Raw genomic sequence first — 18,828 nt, 5'->3', positions numbered from 1 at the left:
CCACTTCCCTGTTCTGGTATTCCCCTATACTGTTGCATTGAGTCTTTCCAGAACCAGGGGCCACTCCTCTATTCTTTTTGGACATCATTTAACATGTGGATTATGTCTTGGGTATTCAAAGTTTCTAAGCTAATATCCACTCATCAGTGAGTGCATACCATGATTGATCTTTTGAGACTGGGTTACCTCACTTAGTATGATGTTCTCCAGCTCCATCCATTTAAGAATTTCATGAATTCATTGTTTCTAATGGCTGAATAGTACTCCATTGTGTAAATATACCACATTTTTTTTATCCATTCCTCCGTTGAAGGACACCTGGGTTCTTTCCTGTTTCTGGCTACTACAAATAGGGCTGCTGTGAACATAGTAGAGCATGTGTCCTTATTGCATGCTTAATAATGCAATAAGGGTATATGCCCTGGATATATGCCCAGGAGTGGTATAGCAGGGTCCTCAGGAAGTGTCATGCCCAGTTTTCTGAGGAACCGCCAGACTAATGTCCGAAGTGCTTGCACCATCTTGCAATCCCACCAGCAGTGGAGGAGTGTTCCTCTTTCTCCACATCCTCGCCAACACCTGCTGTCTCCTGAGTTTTTGACCTTAGCCATTCTGACTGGTGTGAGGTGAAATCTCAAGGTTGTTTTGATTTGTATTTCCCTAATGATTAATGATGTTGAACAATCCTTAAGATGTTTCTCAGCCCTCAGAAGTTCTTCATGTGAAAATTCTTTGTTTAGCTCCACACCCCACTTTTTAATGGGGTTATTTGGCTCTCTGGGTTCTACCTTCTTGAGTTCTTTGTATATATTAGATATTAGCCCTCTGTCGGATTTAGGGTTGGTGAAGACCCTTTCCGAATCTGTTGGTTGACCTTTTGTCCTTTTGACAGTGTCCTTTGCCTTACAGAAACTTTGTAGTTTTATGAGGTCCCATTTGTCAATTCTTGATCTTAGAGTATAAGATATTGGTGTTCTATTCAGGAACTTTTCCCCTGTGCCCATGTCCTCAAGGGTCTTCCCCAGTTTCTTTTCTATTAGTTTCAGTGTGTCAGGTTTTATGTGGAGGTCCTTGATGTTGGTTTCTGCGCAAATGTCCTGTCTGCTTGCTGCGCTCACTCGCGCACCACGCACACCACAGGGATACGGTGGAGCCGTGGGCTGCAATGAGATACACCAGGCCAAACAGTTCCACGTGGGACTTTATTTAAGATAGGGAAGGGGTAGCAGGCAGGAAGGAAGGAGAGAAAGAGAGAAGAGAAAAGAGGAGGGGGAAGAAGCGCTGCTGGGTTATATACTTGTGGTGACAGGTAAAGGTAGGCTATGGAATTCTGGGTAAACGGCAGCTGTTGCCTTGGCAACAGACCTATACATTGTCTTAATTCTTGCTTGTATGGCATCACAAGCTTTGCAGGCCACGAGTACCTACACTTGATCCATTTGGAGTTGAGCTTGGTACAAGGAGACAAGAATGGATCGATTCGCATTCTTCTGTATGCTGACCTCCAATTGAACCAGAACCATTTGTTAAAAAGGCTATCTTTTTTCCACTGGATTCTTTCAGCTCCTTTGTCGAAGATCAAGTGACCATAGGTGTGTGGGTTCATTACTGGGTCTTCAATCCTATTCCATTGATCCGCTTGCCTGACATTGTACCAGTACCATGTAGTTTTTAATACTATTGCTCTGTAGTAAAGTTTGAGGTCTGGGATACTGAATCCCCCAGAAGTTCTTTTACTGTTGAGAATAGTTTTAGCTATCCTGGGTTTTTTGTTATTCCAGATGAATTTGAGAATTGCTCTTTCTAGCTCTGTGAAGAACTGGGTAGGGATTTTTATGGGGATAGCATTGAATCTGTAGATTGCCTTTGGCAAGATGGCCATTTTAACTATATTAATCCTGCCAATCCACAAGCATGGAAGATTTTTCCATTTTCTGAAATCTTCTTCGATTTCCTTCTTAAGAGACCTGAAGTTCTTGTCATATAGGTCTCTCACTTCTTTGGTTAGAGTTAACCCAAGATACTTTATGTTGTTTGTGGCTATTGTGAAGGGTGTCATTTCCCTAATTTCTTTCTCAGTCTGCTTATCCTTTGAATATATAAAGGCTACTGATTTGCTTGCATTGATTTTATAGCCAGCCACATTGCTGAAGTTGTTTATCAGCTATAGGAGTTCTCTAGTAGCGTTTTTGGGGTCACTTAAGTATACTATCATGTCATCTGAAAATAGAGATAATTTGACTTCTTCCTTTCCAATTTGTATCCCTTTGACCTCCTTATGTTGTCTAATTTAATTGCTCTAGCTAGGACTTCAAGAACTATATTGAAAAGATATGGAGAGAGGGGGCAGCCTTGTCTAGTCCCTGATTTTAGTGGGATTGCTTCAAGTTTCTCTCCATTTAGTTTGATGTTGGCTACCGGTTTGCTGTATATTGCTTTTACTATGTTTAGATATGAGCCTTCAATTCCTGTCCTTTCCAAGACTTTTAGCATGAAAGGGTGCTGAATTTTGTCAAATGCTTTTTCAGCATCTAATGAAATGATCATGTGGGTTTTTTTCTTTGAGTTTGCTTATGTAGTGGATAGCATTTATGGATTTCCTTATATTGAACCATCCCTGCATCCCGGGGATGAAGCCTACTTGATCATGGTGGATGATTGTTTTGATGTGTTCTTGGATTCGGTGGGCAAGAATTTTATTGAGTATTTTTGCATCGATATTCATAAGGGAAATTGGCCTGAAATTCTCTTTCTTAATTGGATCTTTGTGTGGTTTTGGTATCAGCATAATAGTGGCTTCGTAGGAGGAGTTGGGTAGTGTTCCTTCTGTTTCTTTTGGTGGAATAGTTTGAAGAGTATTGGTGTTCAGTCTTCCTTGAAGGTCTGATAGAATTTTGCACTGAAACCATCTGGTCTTGTGCTTTTTTTGGTCGGAAGGCTATCTATGACCCCTTCTATTTCTTTAGGGGTTATGGGTCTGTTTAGATGGTCTATTTGATCCTGGTTTAATTTTGGTAATTGGTATCTGTCTAAGAAACTGTCCATTTCCTCCAGATTCTCCAGTTGTGCTGAGTACAGGATTTTGTAGTATCTGATGATCTTTTGAATTTCCTCAGTTTCTGTTGTAATATCTCCCTTTTCACTTCTAATTTTGTTAATTTGGATACTTTCTCTGTGCCCTTTGATTAGTCTGGTTAAGGGTTTATCTATCTTGTTGATTTTTTTCAAAGAAGCAGCTTTTGGTTTTGTTGATTCTTTGTATGGTTCTCTTGGTTTCTACTTGATTGATTTCAGCCCTGAGTTTAATGATTTCCTGTCTTCTTCTCCTCCTGAGTGAATTAGCTTCTTTTTGTTCCAGGGCTTCCAGTTGTTCCATTAATCTTCTAGTGTATGCTCTAATTTCTTTTTGGAGGCACTCAAAGCTATTAGTTTTCCTCTTAGCACTGCTTTCATTGTGTCCCATAGATTTGTGTATGTTGTGCCTTCGTTTTCATTAAATTCTAAGAAATCTTTGATTTCTTTCTTTATTTCTTCCTTGACCAAGGTATCATTGAGTAGAGTATTGTTCGGTTTCCATGTGTATGTGGGATTTCTGTTGTTTTTATTGTTATTAAAGACCACTTTTACTCCATAGTGATCTGATAGGAGGCATGGGATTATTTCAATCTTCTTATATTTGTTGAGGTCTGTCTTGTGACCTACTATATGATCGATTTTGGAGAAGGTACCATGAGATGCTGAGAAAAAGGTATATTCTTTTGCTTTGGGATGAAAAGTTCTACATATATATATATATATATATATATATATATATATATATATATATACATATATATCTGTTAAATCCAATTGGTCCAAAGCTTCAATTAATTTCACTGTCTCCCTGTTTAGTTTCTGTTTTCCTGATCCGTTCATTGGTGAGAGTAGAGTGTTGAAGTCATCCACAATTATTGTGTTAGGTGCAATGTGTGCTTTGAGCTTTAGTAAAGTTTCTTTTATGAATGAGGGTGCCCTTGTATTTGGAGCATAGATGTTCAGGATTGAGAGTTCTTCTTGTTGGATTTTTCCTTTGACCAGCAAGAAGTGGCTATCCATGTCTCTTTTGATGACATTAGGTTGAAAGTCAATTTTATCTGATATTAGAATGGCAACTCCAGCTTGTTTCCTGAGACCATTTGCTTGTGGAATTGTCTTCCAGCCTTTTACTCTAAGGTAGTTTTTGTTTTTGACACTGAGGTGTGTTTCCTGTATGCAGCAAAATGTAGGGTCCTGTTTACGTAACCAGTCTGTTAGTCTATGTCTTTTTATTGGGGAATTGAGTCCATTGATGTTAAGAGATATTAAAAAGTAGTGGTTATTTCTTCCTATAATGTTTTATTTTAATTTTATACGTGTGGTTATCTTCTTTTGGGTTTGATGAAAGAAGCTTAATATCCTGCTTTTTCCAGGGTATACTTTCCCTCGTTGTAATGGTGTTTTCCCCCTATTATCCTTTGTAGGGCTGAGATCTAAAGCTCAGGGTGATACAGTACCTAGTGACCCTTTTCTGTCCCAGCAGGGGTGATAAAGTACCTAGTGACCCTTTTCTGTCCTGGCAGGGAGCGAATATGGCCGCTGTGCTTTTCTCCTTCTGCTGCTCTCTGGGCAGAACACAGGCCCCACACCCGGTGGGCTGGCAGACAAACCACCTATGTGCTCAGTTCTTTGGCGCAGGCAGACCCCTGGCAATTTGCACCACCAGAGATCTAAAGCTCAGGGTGATACAGTGACCCTTTTCTGTCCCAGCAGGCATCGAATATGGCCTCCGGGCTTCTCTCCTTCTGCAGCTCTCTCGAGCCTCAGCTCTTAACTGGGGTGAATTTACCTTACTATGGTTGTCTTAGTTAGGGTTTTACTGCTGTGAACAGACACCATGACCAAAGCAAGTCTTATAAGGATAACATTTAATTGGGGCAACTTACAGGTTCAGAGGTTCAGTCCATTATCATGGTGGGAGGCATCTAGGCAACATCTAGGCAGCATCTAGGCAGACATGGTACAATAGGAGCTGAGAGTTCTACATTTCAAGGCTGCATCTGAAGGCTGCTAGTGGAAGACTGACTTCCAGGCAGCTACAGTGAGGGTCTTAAGCCCACCTCCACAGTGACACACCTATTCCAACAAGGCCATACCAGGCCCACTGCCTGGGCCAAGCATATTCAAACCATGACAACAGTTGTTACTATGTCTGGAGACATTGGAATTGATATAACTGTGGAGAGGGATGAAATGAAGAAAGCAGAGCCACCCAGTGAGGCACAGGGCAACCCTATGCCAAGCAATTACACAGACCAATGTCAATCATACTAAGATAAAGGTAGCAGCAGCAGCAAGGAAGGACTTATACCTGGAGCCCTGTGAGGGGTTCCCATGATCCACTAGAAATCTCAACACATGCGTGCACACAATCTCTGTCTCTCTCTCTCTCTCACACACACACACACACATACACAAGATTTCGTAAAAAGAGTTACAATTTATTAAAAGACACTTTTCACATTGGTTTTTAGTATGAGAATTTTAGCACAAGAAAGAGGCACTCAGAAAGACAAACTGAGAAGTAGGTCTGATATACACATACACACACACACATGTACACACACATATATATACATATATATACACACACATACATATATGTATGTATACATATGTGTATATGTTTATACATTTCTATTTTGGTGGCTCTCAATATACATCTTAAAATGTTAAAAAAATTTCTTTCTACATGTCTCAGTCTCTCTACGTCTGTCTGTCTCTGTCTTCTCTCTCTCTCTCTCTCTCTCTCTCTCTCTCTCTCTCTCTCTCACTACAGAGTACCTCTGGGCACCTTGGATGAATGATAACCTAATGAGTTAAAGTCAGGCACCATTAGGGATTGTGCAATGCATTTCTGGTGAGATTTCTAGAAAACCACAGACCTATGGTGAAGCAGAGACCTTAAGCAGGCATTGCTTGTGTGCAATCCTTGGTTCTTGGCTGGTAAGGGTCCTCAGTCAAACTCCAGAATGGGCACTCCTTTTCCTTCTCCTGTCCCTGCAAGTTTCCTGCCTTTCTATGGTGCCTCATAAGCGGCCCTGTACTAGAGAAAGAGGAAGAACTATCCATGGGAAAACTGTCATGGGCAATCCTTAAGAGAAATGGTGGAGCCTGTTTTATGGTTGTCATTTATGTAGGCCACCCCAAATGTTCATTTGGGGATGGCTATTAATGCTAGATAATATCCCTAAACTAATTTGGAAGAGATCTGATTGATAAGGCTTTAAAATTATTTCTCTCTTCTTTTTTCATTTTAAAACAATTATCTCCTAGCTCCTTCTAGCCCCTCAGGGAAAGTAAGCTATTTATATTTACACCAGAATCTTCTCCCTAATTAAAAAAACAAACAAACCTCACACTATATAACATTAATCCTACATATGTACTTGCTATGAATTTATAAAGTATTCTATGCTCTAGAATAGGTGTGTAATAGACACCCAAACACACACACACACACACACACACACACACACACACACAGGCCTTCTCACACCAAGTTATAAACTGTAGTTCACCAATATTACATCTTTTCTATGCTACTAAATGTCAGTCTTTTCTTAGACTAAAAACTCAGCCCACCACCTTGCCCTCATCCCCTGTCTATTTAGGTACAATGCTAGCACATGTGTCATTGTCGCCACTAACTGGAACTAGATACTGTAGTTGAACCTACAGAGCGGAAAATAACACTGATTCCAAACCATGGATTTTCATTTGCTTTACACAACAATCCTTGTAAGTTAATTGTTTTGTTGTTGGGTGTGTCCTCAAGAAACAGAAGACCCCTGATGAGTGTGTTCTCCTAAGTTGTCTCTTGATTTTTGCCTTCAGCAAGTGATAGAACTTTCTAGAACTCTGCCTCCCTCCCACCTGTCCTTTCCTGCAGACTACAGTGATGATAACAGATCTAGGGCACTGCATCATTTGTAAGCTGTACACGGATTCCTTTGCCTCAAAAGACAAACATTTTGTTTTATCCTTGTAGGGTGGGAAGGTATACTGGCTGGTTTTATGTGTCAACTTGAGACACACAAACTTGGAGTAATCACAGAGAAAGGAGCCCCACCAGTTGAGGAAATGCCTCCATGAAATCTAACTGTAAGGCATTTTTTCAATTAGTGATCAAGGGGGGAGGGCCACTCCCATTGTTGGTGGTGCCATCCCTGGGCTGGCATCCTGGGTTCTATAAGAAAGCAAGCTTAGCAAGGCAAGGTAGCAAGCCAATAAGCAGCACCACCCTCCCCCCACGATCTCTGCATCAGTTCCTGCCTCCAAGTTCCTGCCCTATGTGAGTTCCTGTCCTGACTTCCTTTGGTCATGAATAACAATCAATATGGACCTGTAAGCTGAATAAACCCTTTCCTCCCCAACTTGCTTCTTGGTCATGGTGTTTTGTACAGGAATACAAACCCTGACTAAGACAGAAGGCTAAGGAAGAAAATGTGTGGCCCTCAGTTTTAGGAGAAATATCAGAAAGCTTGCTGCTCAGTTGATGAAAAGAGGTAGCTGCCTTCTCCCAGAGGCCAAAGCAAGACAATGAGACCTGATCCAAAACTGACTCAGCTTCTCCTCAAGTGGTGGCCAGTCTTCCTGGCAGAGCCAGTCCACAGCAGGGGAGAGAGAGGCTGCTAACTTTGAGGCCCTGCTTTGGGATCTGGGCCTGGGCCTGCTTAATCTCAAATAATTATTCTTCCTTGCTTACCAATTCCCCACTTTGCAATGGAAGGGGAAACTAATTTTTTTGTACTCATAATGATTTTTTTTAATATTTTTATTTTCTATATTCTTTGTTTACATTCCAAATGATTTCCCCTTTCGAGGATCCCCCCTCCCAATATGTCCCATAAACCTTCTTCTCTCCATCCATTCTCCAATCACCTCCCTCCTTTTTCTCTGTCCTTATATTCCCCTCCAATGCTAGATCAATCCTTTCCAGGATCAGGACCCTCTCCATACTTCTTCACGGGAGTCATTTGTTATGCAATTTGTGCCTTGGGTATTCAGGGCTTCTGGGCTAATTAATATCCACTTATCAGAGATTGCATTCCATGTGTATTCTTTTGTGATTGGGTTACCTCACTTAGGATGATATTTTCCAGATCAAACCATTTGCCTAAAAATTTCATGAATTCATTGTTTCTAATGGCTGAGTAGTATTCCATTGTGTAAATATACCACATTTTCTCTATCCATTCCTCCTTTGAGGGGCATCTGGGTTCTTTCCAGCTTCTGGCTATTATAAATAAGGCTGCTATGAACATAATGGAGCATGTGTCTTTATTGCATGCCAGGGAATCCTTTGGGTATATGCCCAGGAGAGGTATAGCAGGGTCCTCCGGAAGTGTCATGTCCAGTTTTCTGAGGAACCGCTAGACTGATTTCCAAAGTGGTTGTACCATCTTACAGCCCCACCAGCAGTGGAGGAGTGTTCCTCTTTCTCCACATCCTCGCCAACACCTGCTGTCCCCTGAGTTTTTGACCTTGGCCATTCTGACTGGTCTGAGGTGAAATCTCAGGGTTGTTTTGATTTGCATTTCCCTAATGACTAATGATCTTGAGCACTTCTTAAGGTGCCTCTCGGCCATCTGAATTTCTTCAGGTGAAAATTCTTTGTTTAGATCTGTACCCCATTTTTTAATAGGGTTATTTGGGGGAAAACTATTTTTACTTAACTAGCAAGATGTGCTGAAAGATTTCAAACTCTACATTGGCTTCATGGTGTGGTTTGAAACAATCTGACAGTAAATATTTTTGGCTCAACTGGAAGAGGCCTAACAGGATACCTGGTTGAGATCTAGGAAGTACCACTAACTTAACACATGGCTTCAGGCTGGTGGCTTCATGAATGATGGACTCAATTTTCTTGGATGGGAAAAGAGGCTCACAATAATTGTGTTTCTCAAAAATGAATGTCCAGGCCATCTAAATTCCCAGGATGTTTGTCATCCTAAAGGAGTCCAATGGAGCAAACCAAGAGATATGCCAATAGCACTTTTGATATTCACAAATTTTCCTATCACCCTTGGGAATCAAATAGTGCATCAACCTTTGGGGTTGAGTGACTAGTTCAGGACAATGACTTCTCCCTGGATACCAAAACTCTTAAAAGCCAATGTTAAACTTCCAGCGTGTCTCCTATCATGGCAAACCCAATAACATGGGCATTTGTCTAGGCTTTGAGCCTGCATGGGTGGAAGTAAGCCAGGACGCTTTATTACTAAAGCATATGACAGCCTGTCTTAATTGATTCAAGGATCAATTTATGCCAATCAGGGGGAAAGGGACAGTTTCCTGAAGAGTGATTTATGTGGCTTCGAGTTGACTCACACTAATAGACCCCAACACTTGCTTGCCCCCACCTTCTCTGCTCATCTAATTCCATTCATTAAAGCAATGTGTGCAACCCCAAGGGATGATAAAATCCCTAGGCCTTTCAAAATTCGGCGATCGTCAGAGTCACTCGGAGAGCTTGGTAAGCACAGATAGATCACTGGGCAAACCCTCAAAGCATAATCATGTCTAACAGTGCCCTTTCAGAGGGCACTGATACAGACTGCTGAGAGACCAAAGATCACAGGTCAGGGACAATCCAGTTGCCCTTTGTTAGATGCTTGCCTCCCTAACCTCTCTTATAGCTGGGAATAGTCAAGCAATGTGTCTCCAGTTGATGAGACAGAAAAAAGAAAAGAATTCATCCATGCATGGGCATGCATGTACACCTGAATGCCCATATGAATACTCAGTACACACACATGTAATACACACACACATATACAGGGTAACCCGTGAGAGAGACCGAAAGAATCTCCTTCAACACGATACCCAAAGATTTTAAAAAACATTGAAGAGCTGATGTCAGTTGACTTCAAGACTTAGTACAAAACCACACTAATAAAGAAAATGGAGTCTCTGTGAAGAGACCAATAGAGCAGGATAGGGAGACTAGAAATAGACACATGAAGAGATAACCAATTTATCTTTGTCAACAATGGAGGTGAGATTGTCCTCTTAACAAATGAGACTGAGGCAACCAGACATCTGCATACAAAAATTAAATAACTAATTAACTGATTTATTGACTGATTGATTGACTAAATGGACTAAGGGCTAGAAAGATGGGCTCAGTAAAGTGCTTTCCAAGCAAGCATGAGGATATGCATTGGAACCCCCAGCACTCATATAAAAAGCAAGACACAAAATCACAGGCCTAAAACCCCAGTGTTGAGGAGACAGAAATGGCGGAAGGGCCTTACTAGCCAATGAGTAGAGCAGAATTGGCAAATATGAGGTTCGGTGAGAGATCCTGCCTTGAAAATAAGGCAGAAATCAATAAAGAAAAACTCTTGACATCGAACTCTAAACCTACACCCATGTATGTGTTTATGTGTACACCTGCATACACATATATACACAGTATACACACACACACATATGTGGGCGCGCGTGGGCGTGATAAACATGAACATATCTAAACCTGTAGTAGACAGTGAAGGCTATGCAGAGAAACCGTCTCAAAACCATCACCACTACCACCAAAAAGGAAGAACAAAAAAGAGAAATGGACCAAAGATATTAATAGAGATCTATTAGCTGTCAAATAAGCATAGGAGAATATATTCCATGTAATATGTCATTTGGGAACTGCAAATAAAAATAGGGAGCTACCACAGTAGCAGGAATGTATGCAGACAACACCAAATGCTGTCAAGAAACTGAGGCAACAGGAAGAGTAAGCCCTTACTTATTCTTTTTGGAAATGGAGAATGGTACATTGCCCTGGGAACTCAGGGAAAGTAGTTTCTTAACACTAGGGATGCTCACAAATCCACTGATCATGTCTCTTGGTGTTTACCCAAAGGAGTTAAGACAGGTGGCTCCATCAGCTTTATTCATATTTCCCAAAGTAGGACACAAGGAAACTGTCTTTCAGTAGGTAAATGGATTAATAAGCCAGATAACCACTCCCTCCAAAAAATCATTCAGCTCTGAAGAGAAGTTAACTATTAAGCCAGGAGGGTTCCTGAGGAAAATACCTATTTAGACAGCAAATGGTTGTCTATCACTAACTGAAGGAGGCCATAAAAGGGCTCTGTGTTTATATGCCTCCAGCTCTGTAGCATCTGGAAAATGCAGACGAGAATGGTCAGTGTTTGTCAGGGTCTAAGCGACAGAAAGAGGTAAACAGACAAGTGCTGAAGAGACTCTGGCCAGCTGGAGCGTGGCAAGCCTGGGTCGGGCAGGCCTTGCCCTTCTCTCCCACTCCCCCTGCCTTGCTAAAAACCGTTAGATTAAATTTCTGAAGCTAGCCACCAAGGTCTGTTCCCTTATTTGGCTACTTCCTCCTGAAGCTAACCGCCAAGGTCCAGCAATCCCCCTTTGGCTCACCTAATTAACATGCCCTATTAAAAATTAAATACCCCATCCTAACATGAGGGTCTCCCTTTTACATCTATACACCGCCATTTGCCTATGTGTCACGCCTGTCTGCTCTCTATCCAGAGGCAGTCCTTTGTCCAGTTCTCCTCGGGGACATATGCCCCTCCCCCTCCCTTGTACTCTTTCTCCAGTCTTTGTCTCTTATTCCCTGCCCTCTGCCCCTCTGGGGCAAATAAATCTCCTTTGTGTTGAGAACGTGTCTTAGAGACCCAGAGCAGAGACTTTTCCTTTCAAGTGCAGTGAATGTGCTCTGTGTGGCTCTGTAAAGGTGGATCCATGTCACTGAACCGCTTGACCATAAAATGTACGGCATTATGAGGGAACCGTGATATAAATTATGACCAAGAAGCAATTATGCCTCAATGCAGGTTCATCAAATGAAGCAAAAATGTGCCACTTGGTTAGAGTGTTGGCCATTTGGAGTTAGTGTGTGTGGGGGCACCAGCACACATGAGTATCTATGTGTGTGTATTATACTAGTATATGCATATATAAATGGGAATATATGCACATATAAATAGGAATGTATGTACATAATAGAGAATGCATATATACATATATATATATTAAATCTATATGCTATCCTTTCAATTTTGCTACAAATCTAAAATTGCTATAATAAACTTTTTGACAGAGACGGAAAAGAATAAACAGATACAATAATGTATTTTTAAGTGTCTCTTTTATCTTGCCTTAATTGTGGTTGCATGAAACCATAATATCTGTTTTCCTACGGTAACCTTGTAACCACAAGGCAAGAAGCCTATGGATGAGAAGCTGACATGCCAAGAAAAACAAAAAAAAAAAAAAAAAAAAAAAAAAACCAACAAAAAAAAAAAACTCTGGATAGGTTTGATACTGCACTGTGGTTCATGGACCCCACTTAAAACAAGCTGCCCCCAGGCATCTTGCTATATGAGATAAATGAGGATCCAAATTCTCAGCCACTGTTTATCAGTGATGCGGGGGCATGTCTGTTTTCCTGGCATCACAAGGTTGCAGGACTTTCTCTGAGCCTCTCTCCTCACTTTCCAGCTAGACAAGGGACTTAACCTGATCGACCCGGACACCTTCCTCTCCAGCCCTTCTTTTGCTGTTTGCAATCATCTCGATGTAAAGAGATGAATTCAGTTTAGCTCTCCAGGACGTACCTAAGGTCAGTGAGGCAGACTGTCCTCATAGAGCAGGCCTATACCACCCATGACTGCACAACTCCAAGTGTGTTGAAGGGAGAAAGTCCGTGATGCCTTCAGAAGATGAATTATTCTGATCCCCAGCCGCTGAGGCACAGTAACCTATCACTCCCACAACGATGTGACACAATATGGCTGACCTTTAAAGCAGATAGATTATGCCCCACAGGCTTGATCTAATCTCAGAGCCATCAAAAGCAGAGAGCTTTCCCCTGGCTGGACCAGAGTAGAAGTCAGGAAGATCCAAAGTGTGAGGAGGATCCAGCATCCTCGGTTGTGAAGCTGAAAGGGCACCTGTAGCAGAGCATTTGGGTAAAACTGAGAAAATCGCTCCAACTCTGCAAGGAAATGTGCCTCTCCATCCTACATCCACAGAGAACTAACCATGTTTGTAACTGGCTTTTCCAGATGGAAACACTGCCTTGCAGAGGAAGTAGAGGGGATCACAAGCCTCTCAAAACTCCCAATAGGTGTGCCGACCCCACTAAGATTTCCTAAGCAGTAAGCAACTCCCAGGAAGGAGACTCCTGAGGAGTCCAGCTGTCCACAAGCCATGTGGGGAGCTCTCCCATGCACTTTGAGGCCCCACCCTTAGTAGAATAGCGGCTTTGGTCCTGCCGCTATTTCTTACAGAAGAAATGGTCCTGAGTCCCATTTCTTCTGTAAGCTTCCCCTCACACACTCTCCTGCAAGCAACCTCAAGAAAATTCATCAGTTCACTTAGGCATAAACGGAATTATTACTTTGGTTCAGCACTGCTCTATCTACAATGAATAGAAAGAGAACCCACCCCAGAAAAGTAATACAGTGAAGACTGTTTTGGGTTTTTTTTCCCCACAAGTGAATTTGGTTGGAAGCAGGTTCTTCCTCAGACTTGGAGCCTCATTTGGCCAACACTTTGACTTTGGCCCCGTGTGATACCCAGAGCATGTTACCATCTGAACCCACCAGACCTGTGACCTCCAGAGCAATGACTGAGCAAGTGGGTGCGGCTTCCATTGCTGTGCTTGATGTGTTTGTGATGATGTATCACCCCCTCAAGAGAAAACTAAGTCCTTTTGGCAACCTGACTAACGCTGCACCTTCTGGTCAGCTCATCAGCAACAACACTAGCATTGTGATATTTAACTGACCCCTATAGCTCTCAGTCAGTCCCAGTATCCACAGATTAAGGTGTTTTTACTCTATCCAAATGTCAATAGCCTGACTTTTTCTTGTTGTTCTGTAGCCCAAACTCATTCCTAAGCATCACAGCAGCTCTACCAAGTGAGAGCCCAACCACAGTGTGTTTAAATGACCCCTAGAAGAGTTACCTCAGAATACATGCACCTAGAAGACTGATACACACACACACACACACACACACACACACACACATTCCACCTTCTCTTCCCAAGAGCTGAAAAACATCAGAAGAAGGGAACGGGTTAATAATAGTATGCAGACTTAATTAAATGAAATTTTCACTGAGACAACTGACAACTCATGCCCAAAGACTTGTGGGTGAGTACAATTGCCCTTCCACAAATAATCATCTAGGAGTAACTGGTCCTTTAAATGTTGTCTATGTGGATAGCCAAGGAGGTGGAGGGTTTTCCTACCACAACGTTACACACGGCAAGTTGCTGCACAGTAAATTGTTTGTATACTGAGGAAATGTGCTTAGGTTCCTCCTGGAATTCCACCACTCCACAGCTTTGACACTTGGCAAATGCAACCCCTGTATGTCACCTATTCAACAAGGCATATCGGTCTTGCCTTCCTGGATGCCTCCCTGTCTTTAATAGTGCTGCATATTAGGATTCTGTCTAAGTTCCACCCCACAGTTACCTGCAAATAGCCAGGTATGTCCCTCCCCACAATTACTGGACAACGGCTTCTTGGCCCCTCCTCTCTTTCTTATTCTCACACTCTCCTAGCCTCTCTCTTACCCCCTCCCCTCCTCCTCTCTCTCCACATGGTCATGGCTGGCCTCTGCTTCTCTACTCTCTCCTTCTCTCTTTCTCTGCCTCTACTACCCCCTTAACTCCCCTCCCCTGAATGCCCTGAATAAACTCTATTCTATACTATACCATCATGTGTCTGGTCCCTCAGGGGGAAGGAGTGCCTCGACATAGGTCCACTGAGGCACCCCCTTCTCCCACACCACTGTAGAACATATTCTCTCGCCCCTTTCTCGTTTTATGATCACAACACTGCAAGGACCTGAGTCGGCCATCAGCATGAAAGGGAAGTGTGCAAATGTTCAGGCATGGTCCTAGAGTCTACTGGAGGACCTTCTGGAAGCATCACAAAGGAGGCAAATAGCATGTTCCACTTGTAGTGTGATCTGCATTACAGCAGGGTGCACTCCCAATTTGGTGGGCATGCAGTAAAATGACTGCAATCTCTCCCCTCCTGTGGAACACATAGCTAACTCTGCTGCGGGAGATTTGAAAAGCTGCAATCCAAGTCTTTCTTCTATGACCAAAGAAACTGAAACTAAGAGGGACTGCCCAAAAGAGGGGGAGAGGGTATGTCAAATCTGTCATTTCTCCATGGGAACACACTAAAGAATACTCGGGTTTCTTCGGAGAGTTCAATCACCACAGCCTTTCTTTCCTAACTCAAAGGGCTGTGCAGACAGCTAGGAAGCACCTCCAAGGAGTTCAGACAGCTCTTGGAGACAAAGCTTCTTGGTCTGAGTTAAGAAGACCTAAACATCTGAGAAGCTGAGTTCCATGGTTTCCATGGTGACCACTGAGGAGACAGGTGCACATTCTAATGAGGTTGGCTAGGCAGCCAGCAGCCAGGGAGCAAAGGGTGTGGGACATTTGCAGAAAAGCTCACACATGCACAAAACCCATGTTAGTGTCTAGCCTGCCAGCACATTCTCCTTTTAGGAGAGACAGCAGATCTGAGTTCTGTGTTTCTGGCTCTGGGCCAAGGTTTTGCCAACCCATTATTTTATTTAGCCATCACCAAAACTTCCTAAAGTTGATTTGCACTCTGCCGCCTTTTGCTGATGAAGAAATGGAGGCAGGTACCCGGAACTGCTGAGTTTATGAATGTGCCGATGACCCAGCTATGCATCTGGTTCTTCTCATATGCTAATGAATCATTAGCCCCTCTGAGGAGCTCCCCTGCATCAGCTAAAGAGAAACAGAATCTAGGATCTGAGGAACAATCTGAAAGATCTTATTTCTGAGGACATAGGGTGACTGATTTAAAGCTCACTCACTCATTCATCGGTAGAGATTTGAAAAACTTCTCAAAATGTCCTTTTGAAAAATTTTATCATCAGGCGATTGGGAGATGGTACAGTCTGTAAGTTCTATCTCCAGCACCCATGTAGAAAGCTAGCATAGGAACACACACACAGTTAAGTTACTATAAGAAAGAAATCCATGAAGAAGAACAGAAAGACTTGAGAATTACATCACTACTGAGCAGGAACTAAGATAACAATTTCTGTGAAATCAAATGAATGGGTGTGAGTCAAACAGTACTGGCAATCTTAGCCATTCACATCCATCCTACATACCCGCCAGAGACCTCAAACGTATCACCTTTCGGAAATAAACTCAAGTTGAGACTTCTGTCCCTTTTTAAGGGTAGGTGTTCTTAGTAGGAAGATACATCCTAAGGTAATAACAGTGCCTGTGACTCAGCATGAAGTAGAGCACTGGTGTCCTGCTGCTGAGGGAATGCTGGGAGGCAGAGTGAGGAAGAGCCAGGAAAAAGACACGAAGCACAGCACAGAGGACAGAGAAATTCCATTTCTAGAAGAATCTAGGATCAACCCGAGGACATTATGCAGAAATCGAACAAGTGAAGGTACTCTACTCTAATAATGAAGCAGATGGGTTTATATTTCTCTACAACACTTTAAAAACAGCAAGGAAACTATCTTCCATCTTTTTCATTTGGGGTGTGTGTGTGTGTGTGTGTGTGTATATATACTCACATTTACACATGAGCATATCATGGCTCATACATGATTTGTAAGAGTCAGTTCTCTCCTTCCGCCATGTGGGTCCTGGAGACTGAACTTGAGTTAGCAGGTTCGCACTTACTGAACTGTCTCTCCTGCCTATTATCTTCCATAATGGGACCCAAGTCATGGTTTAAATGTGGCAGGTGTTAGCTAAGGTGATCATATTAAAAGCCAGGGCCTTTAAAGTGGGGTTAGTCATGAGGGATCCTCCTTCACCCATAGGGTTAAAGCCCTTTTGACAAGCATCATGCAATGTCGAGATGCTTTTCCTTTTTGTTGATCTACCACATGTTGCTTTAGCACCCTTCTCTTCCCCCACCAGGCATCTGAACCTTCATCCTATACAGTCAGTCTCCAACCTGTGGGAAATAAGTTCCAGCTGTTTCTATGCCATCCTGCCTCAGGCATTTCATTATACCAGCATTAACAGACTAAGACAGTGAGTGGGCCTTACATCTTCAGGAAATCTGTGTTGATAATCCATTCTTAACCTTCTTTGATCCTGTAAGTATCACAAGGCAGGAAGTTATTTAAGAAAAAGACATTTAGGCACAGTCTTCTGTCCACATCCGCTAAAAGAGAAAACACAATCATAGCATTCAACTATTTTATCCTGTCAGAGCCCTTAACGCTGTCTTCTAACCCTATTAGGCTAAAGCCAATGAATCCAGTAAAGAGGGTTTAAATTGGTGCAGTACTCACTCGAAAAACCTTTTCCACTCTTGCAATGCTTTTGCCAAAGATGGTTCCAAGTTGGTCTCCGATTCCGGCCAATAAGAAACCAAAAAGTGGGATCCCAAAGATGGCATATAAAATACAAAAGATTTTGCCTCCTTCAGTGCTCGGAGCAATATTCCCGTACCCTGGGAGAGAGAGAGGAGAGAGGAGAGGAAGCAGTGAGGTGACCGAGGAAGTAGAGCATTGACCAAAGAATCCACAGACTTCCATATTCTCCAAAGCCCTTTACAGTACAGAACAGAGTCCTCTGGCCTCTCTCTCTATGAGTAGTCTCAGTGTTTTGGAGATCTTAATACATTTTAAGACATGTGTGGTTAGCCAGAGTTGTGTTTCTGGTAGAAAATGTTACTTTTCTCTTAAGAAACATTTTAAATCATGGACACCATTGAACGGCACAAAACAATTCACCTTGCTTCTGTAGACAAAGCCCCCATGTACACTACTACCCCGCCGGCATCCTTGCCTGGACTGCTGTATTCAACATCTGCTTTCACAGAGTAATAGGCACTGAACATTAACTGGTCTACTACAAACTCGGAAGGGACAAAGGATTTGTCCTTCCCTACCCTGGGTAGGCCATCCTGGTAACGGAGAAAAATGAGTAAGCAAAGACTCTGTGCCTCTTTACCCTAATGACAGTGGAGCCAAGCTGTGCCTGACTCTGGCACCCAATCCCTGCCTCTTGTGTCTCTGCCCTTGCAGAGCATTACCCTTGCACCCAGAGCAATCAGTGCTAAATAAATGTTTATTGATGGGATAGAGGTTTGGACATAAAAGATTCCATCTATAATAAGGTCAGTTGAAATGAGTTTCACATAGTTGTTTGAAAACATGAACATCTGCATTCTTAAGAGTTTTGCAATTACGACAGTAATTCGTGTAGAGTGAGTATTGGGATTATTCTATATAAATGGGGCTGGTTATAGCATTATTGGAAGAAAGAAGCATATAATATTAGCACAATTTACATAGGGTGGAAGCCTCAAGTAATTGGTAGTCATTTTCTTGTCAATTATCATTACAGCCTCACAGCAGTCACTTAACAGTCTCCCCAGTTCAGGTGGTTCAAATGGGGTCTGTTTCTGAATCCATGCAATGGGTGAGGTATTGCTCCATGGCAAGAGACACATTTGAGAGCATAGCCCAGAAAAGAACAATGCTCTTAGCATGGCCAGAAAACAAAGCCTGTTCTTGGACATCACTCTTGCTCCTGTAGGCCTGGAGAGCTCACTGTAATATTCTGCCTTGGGGGTGAATCACTTGGTTATTCCTTAACAATCTCATGCTCAGAATCACTCAAACCTCTTGCCACAAATTATTTAAATTGTAGTTTCCGTTTCTTAGATGAGTATTCAGGCAAGACTTCCTGGTCTTGTTTTCTTTCCCTCACTATCTTGCTGATTT

General features: G+C 42.4%; 1 protein-coding gene across 1 annotated transcript in view; it reads right to left on the bottom strand.

Moving 5' to 3' along the window:
- Positions 1–18,828, bottom strand: part of Kcnk10 (potassium two pore domain channel subfamily K member 10) — a 136,187-nt gene that overhangs the window by 34,986 nt on the left and 82,373 nt on the right. The window contains exon 4 of the mRNA XM_052186707.1: positions 17,389–17,549. Coding sequence (XP_052042667.1) covers positions 17,389–17,549 — 161 coding nt within the window. The remainder of the gene's footprint in view (positions 1–17,388; positions 17,550–18,828) is intronic.

Source organism: Apodemus sylvaticus, chromosome 6 (genome assembly GCF_947179515.1).
Source record: "Apodemus sylvaticus chromosome 6, mApoSyl1.1, whole genome shotgun sequence".
Classification (NCBI taxonomy): domain Eukaryota; kingdom Metazoa; phylum Chordata; class Mammalia; order Rodentia; family Muridae; genus Apodemus; species Apodemus sylvaticus.
Note: the sequence above shows the minus strand (reverse complement) of the source record. Positions and strands in the feature narration are given on the sequence as shown.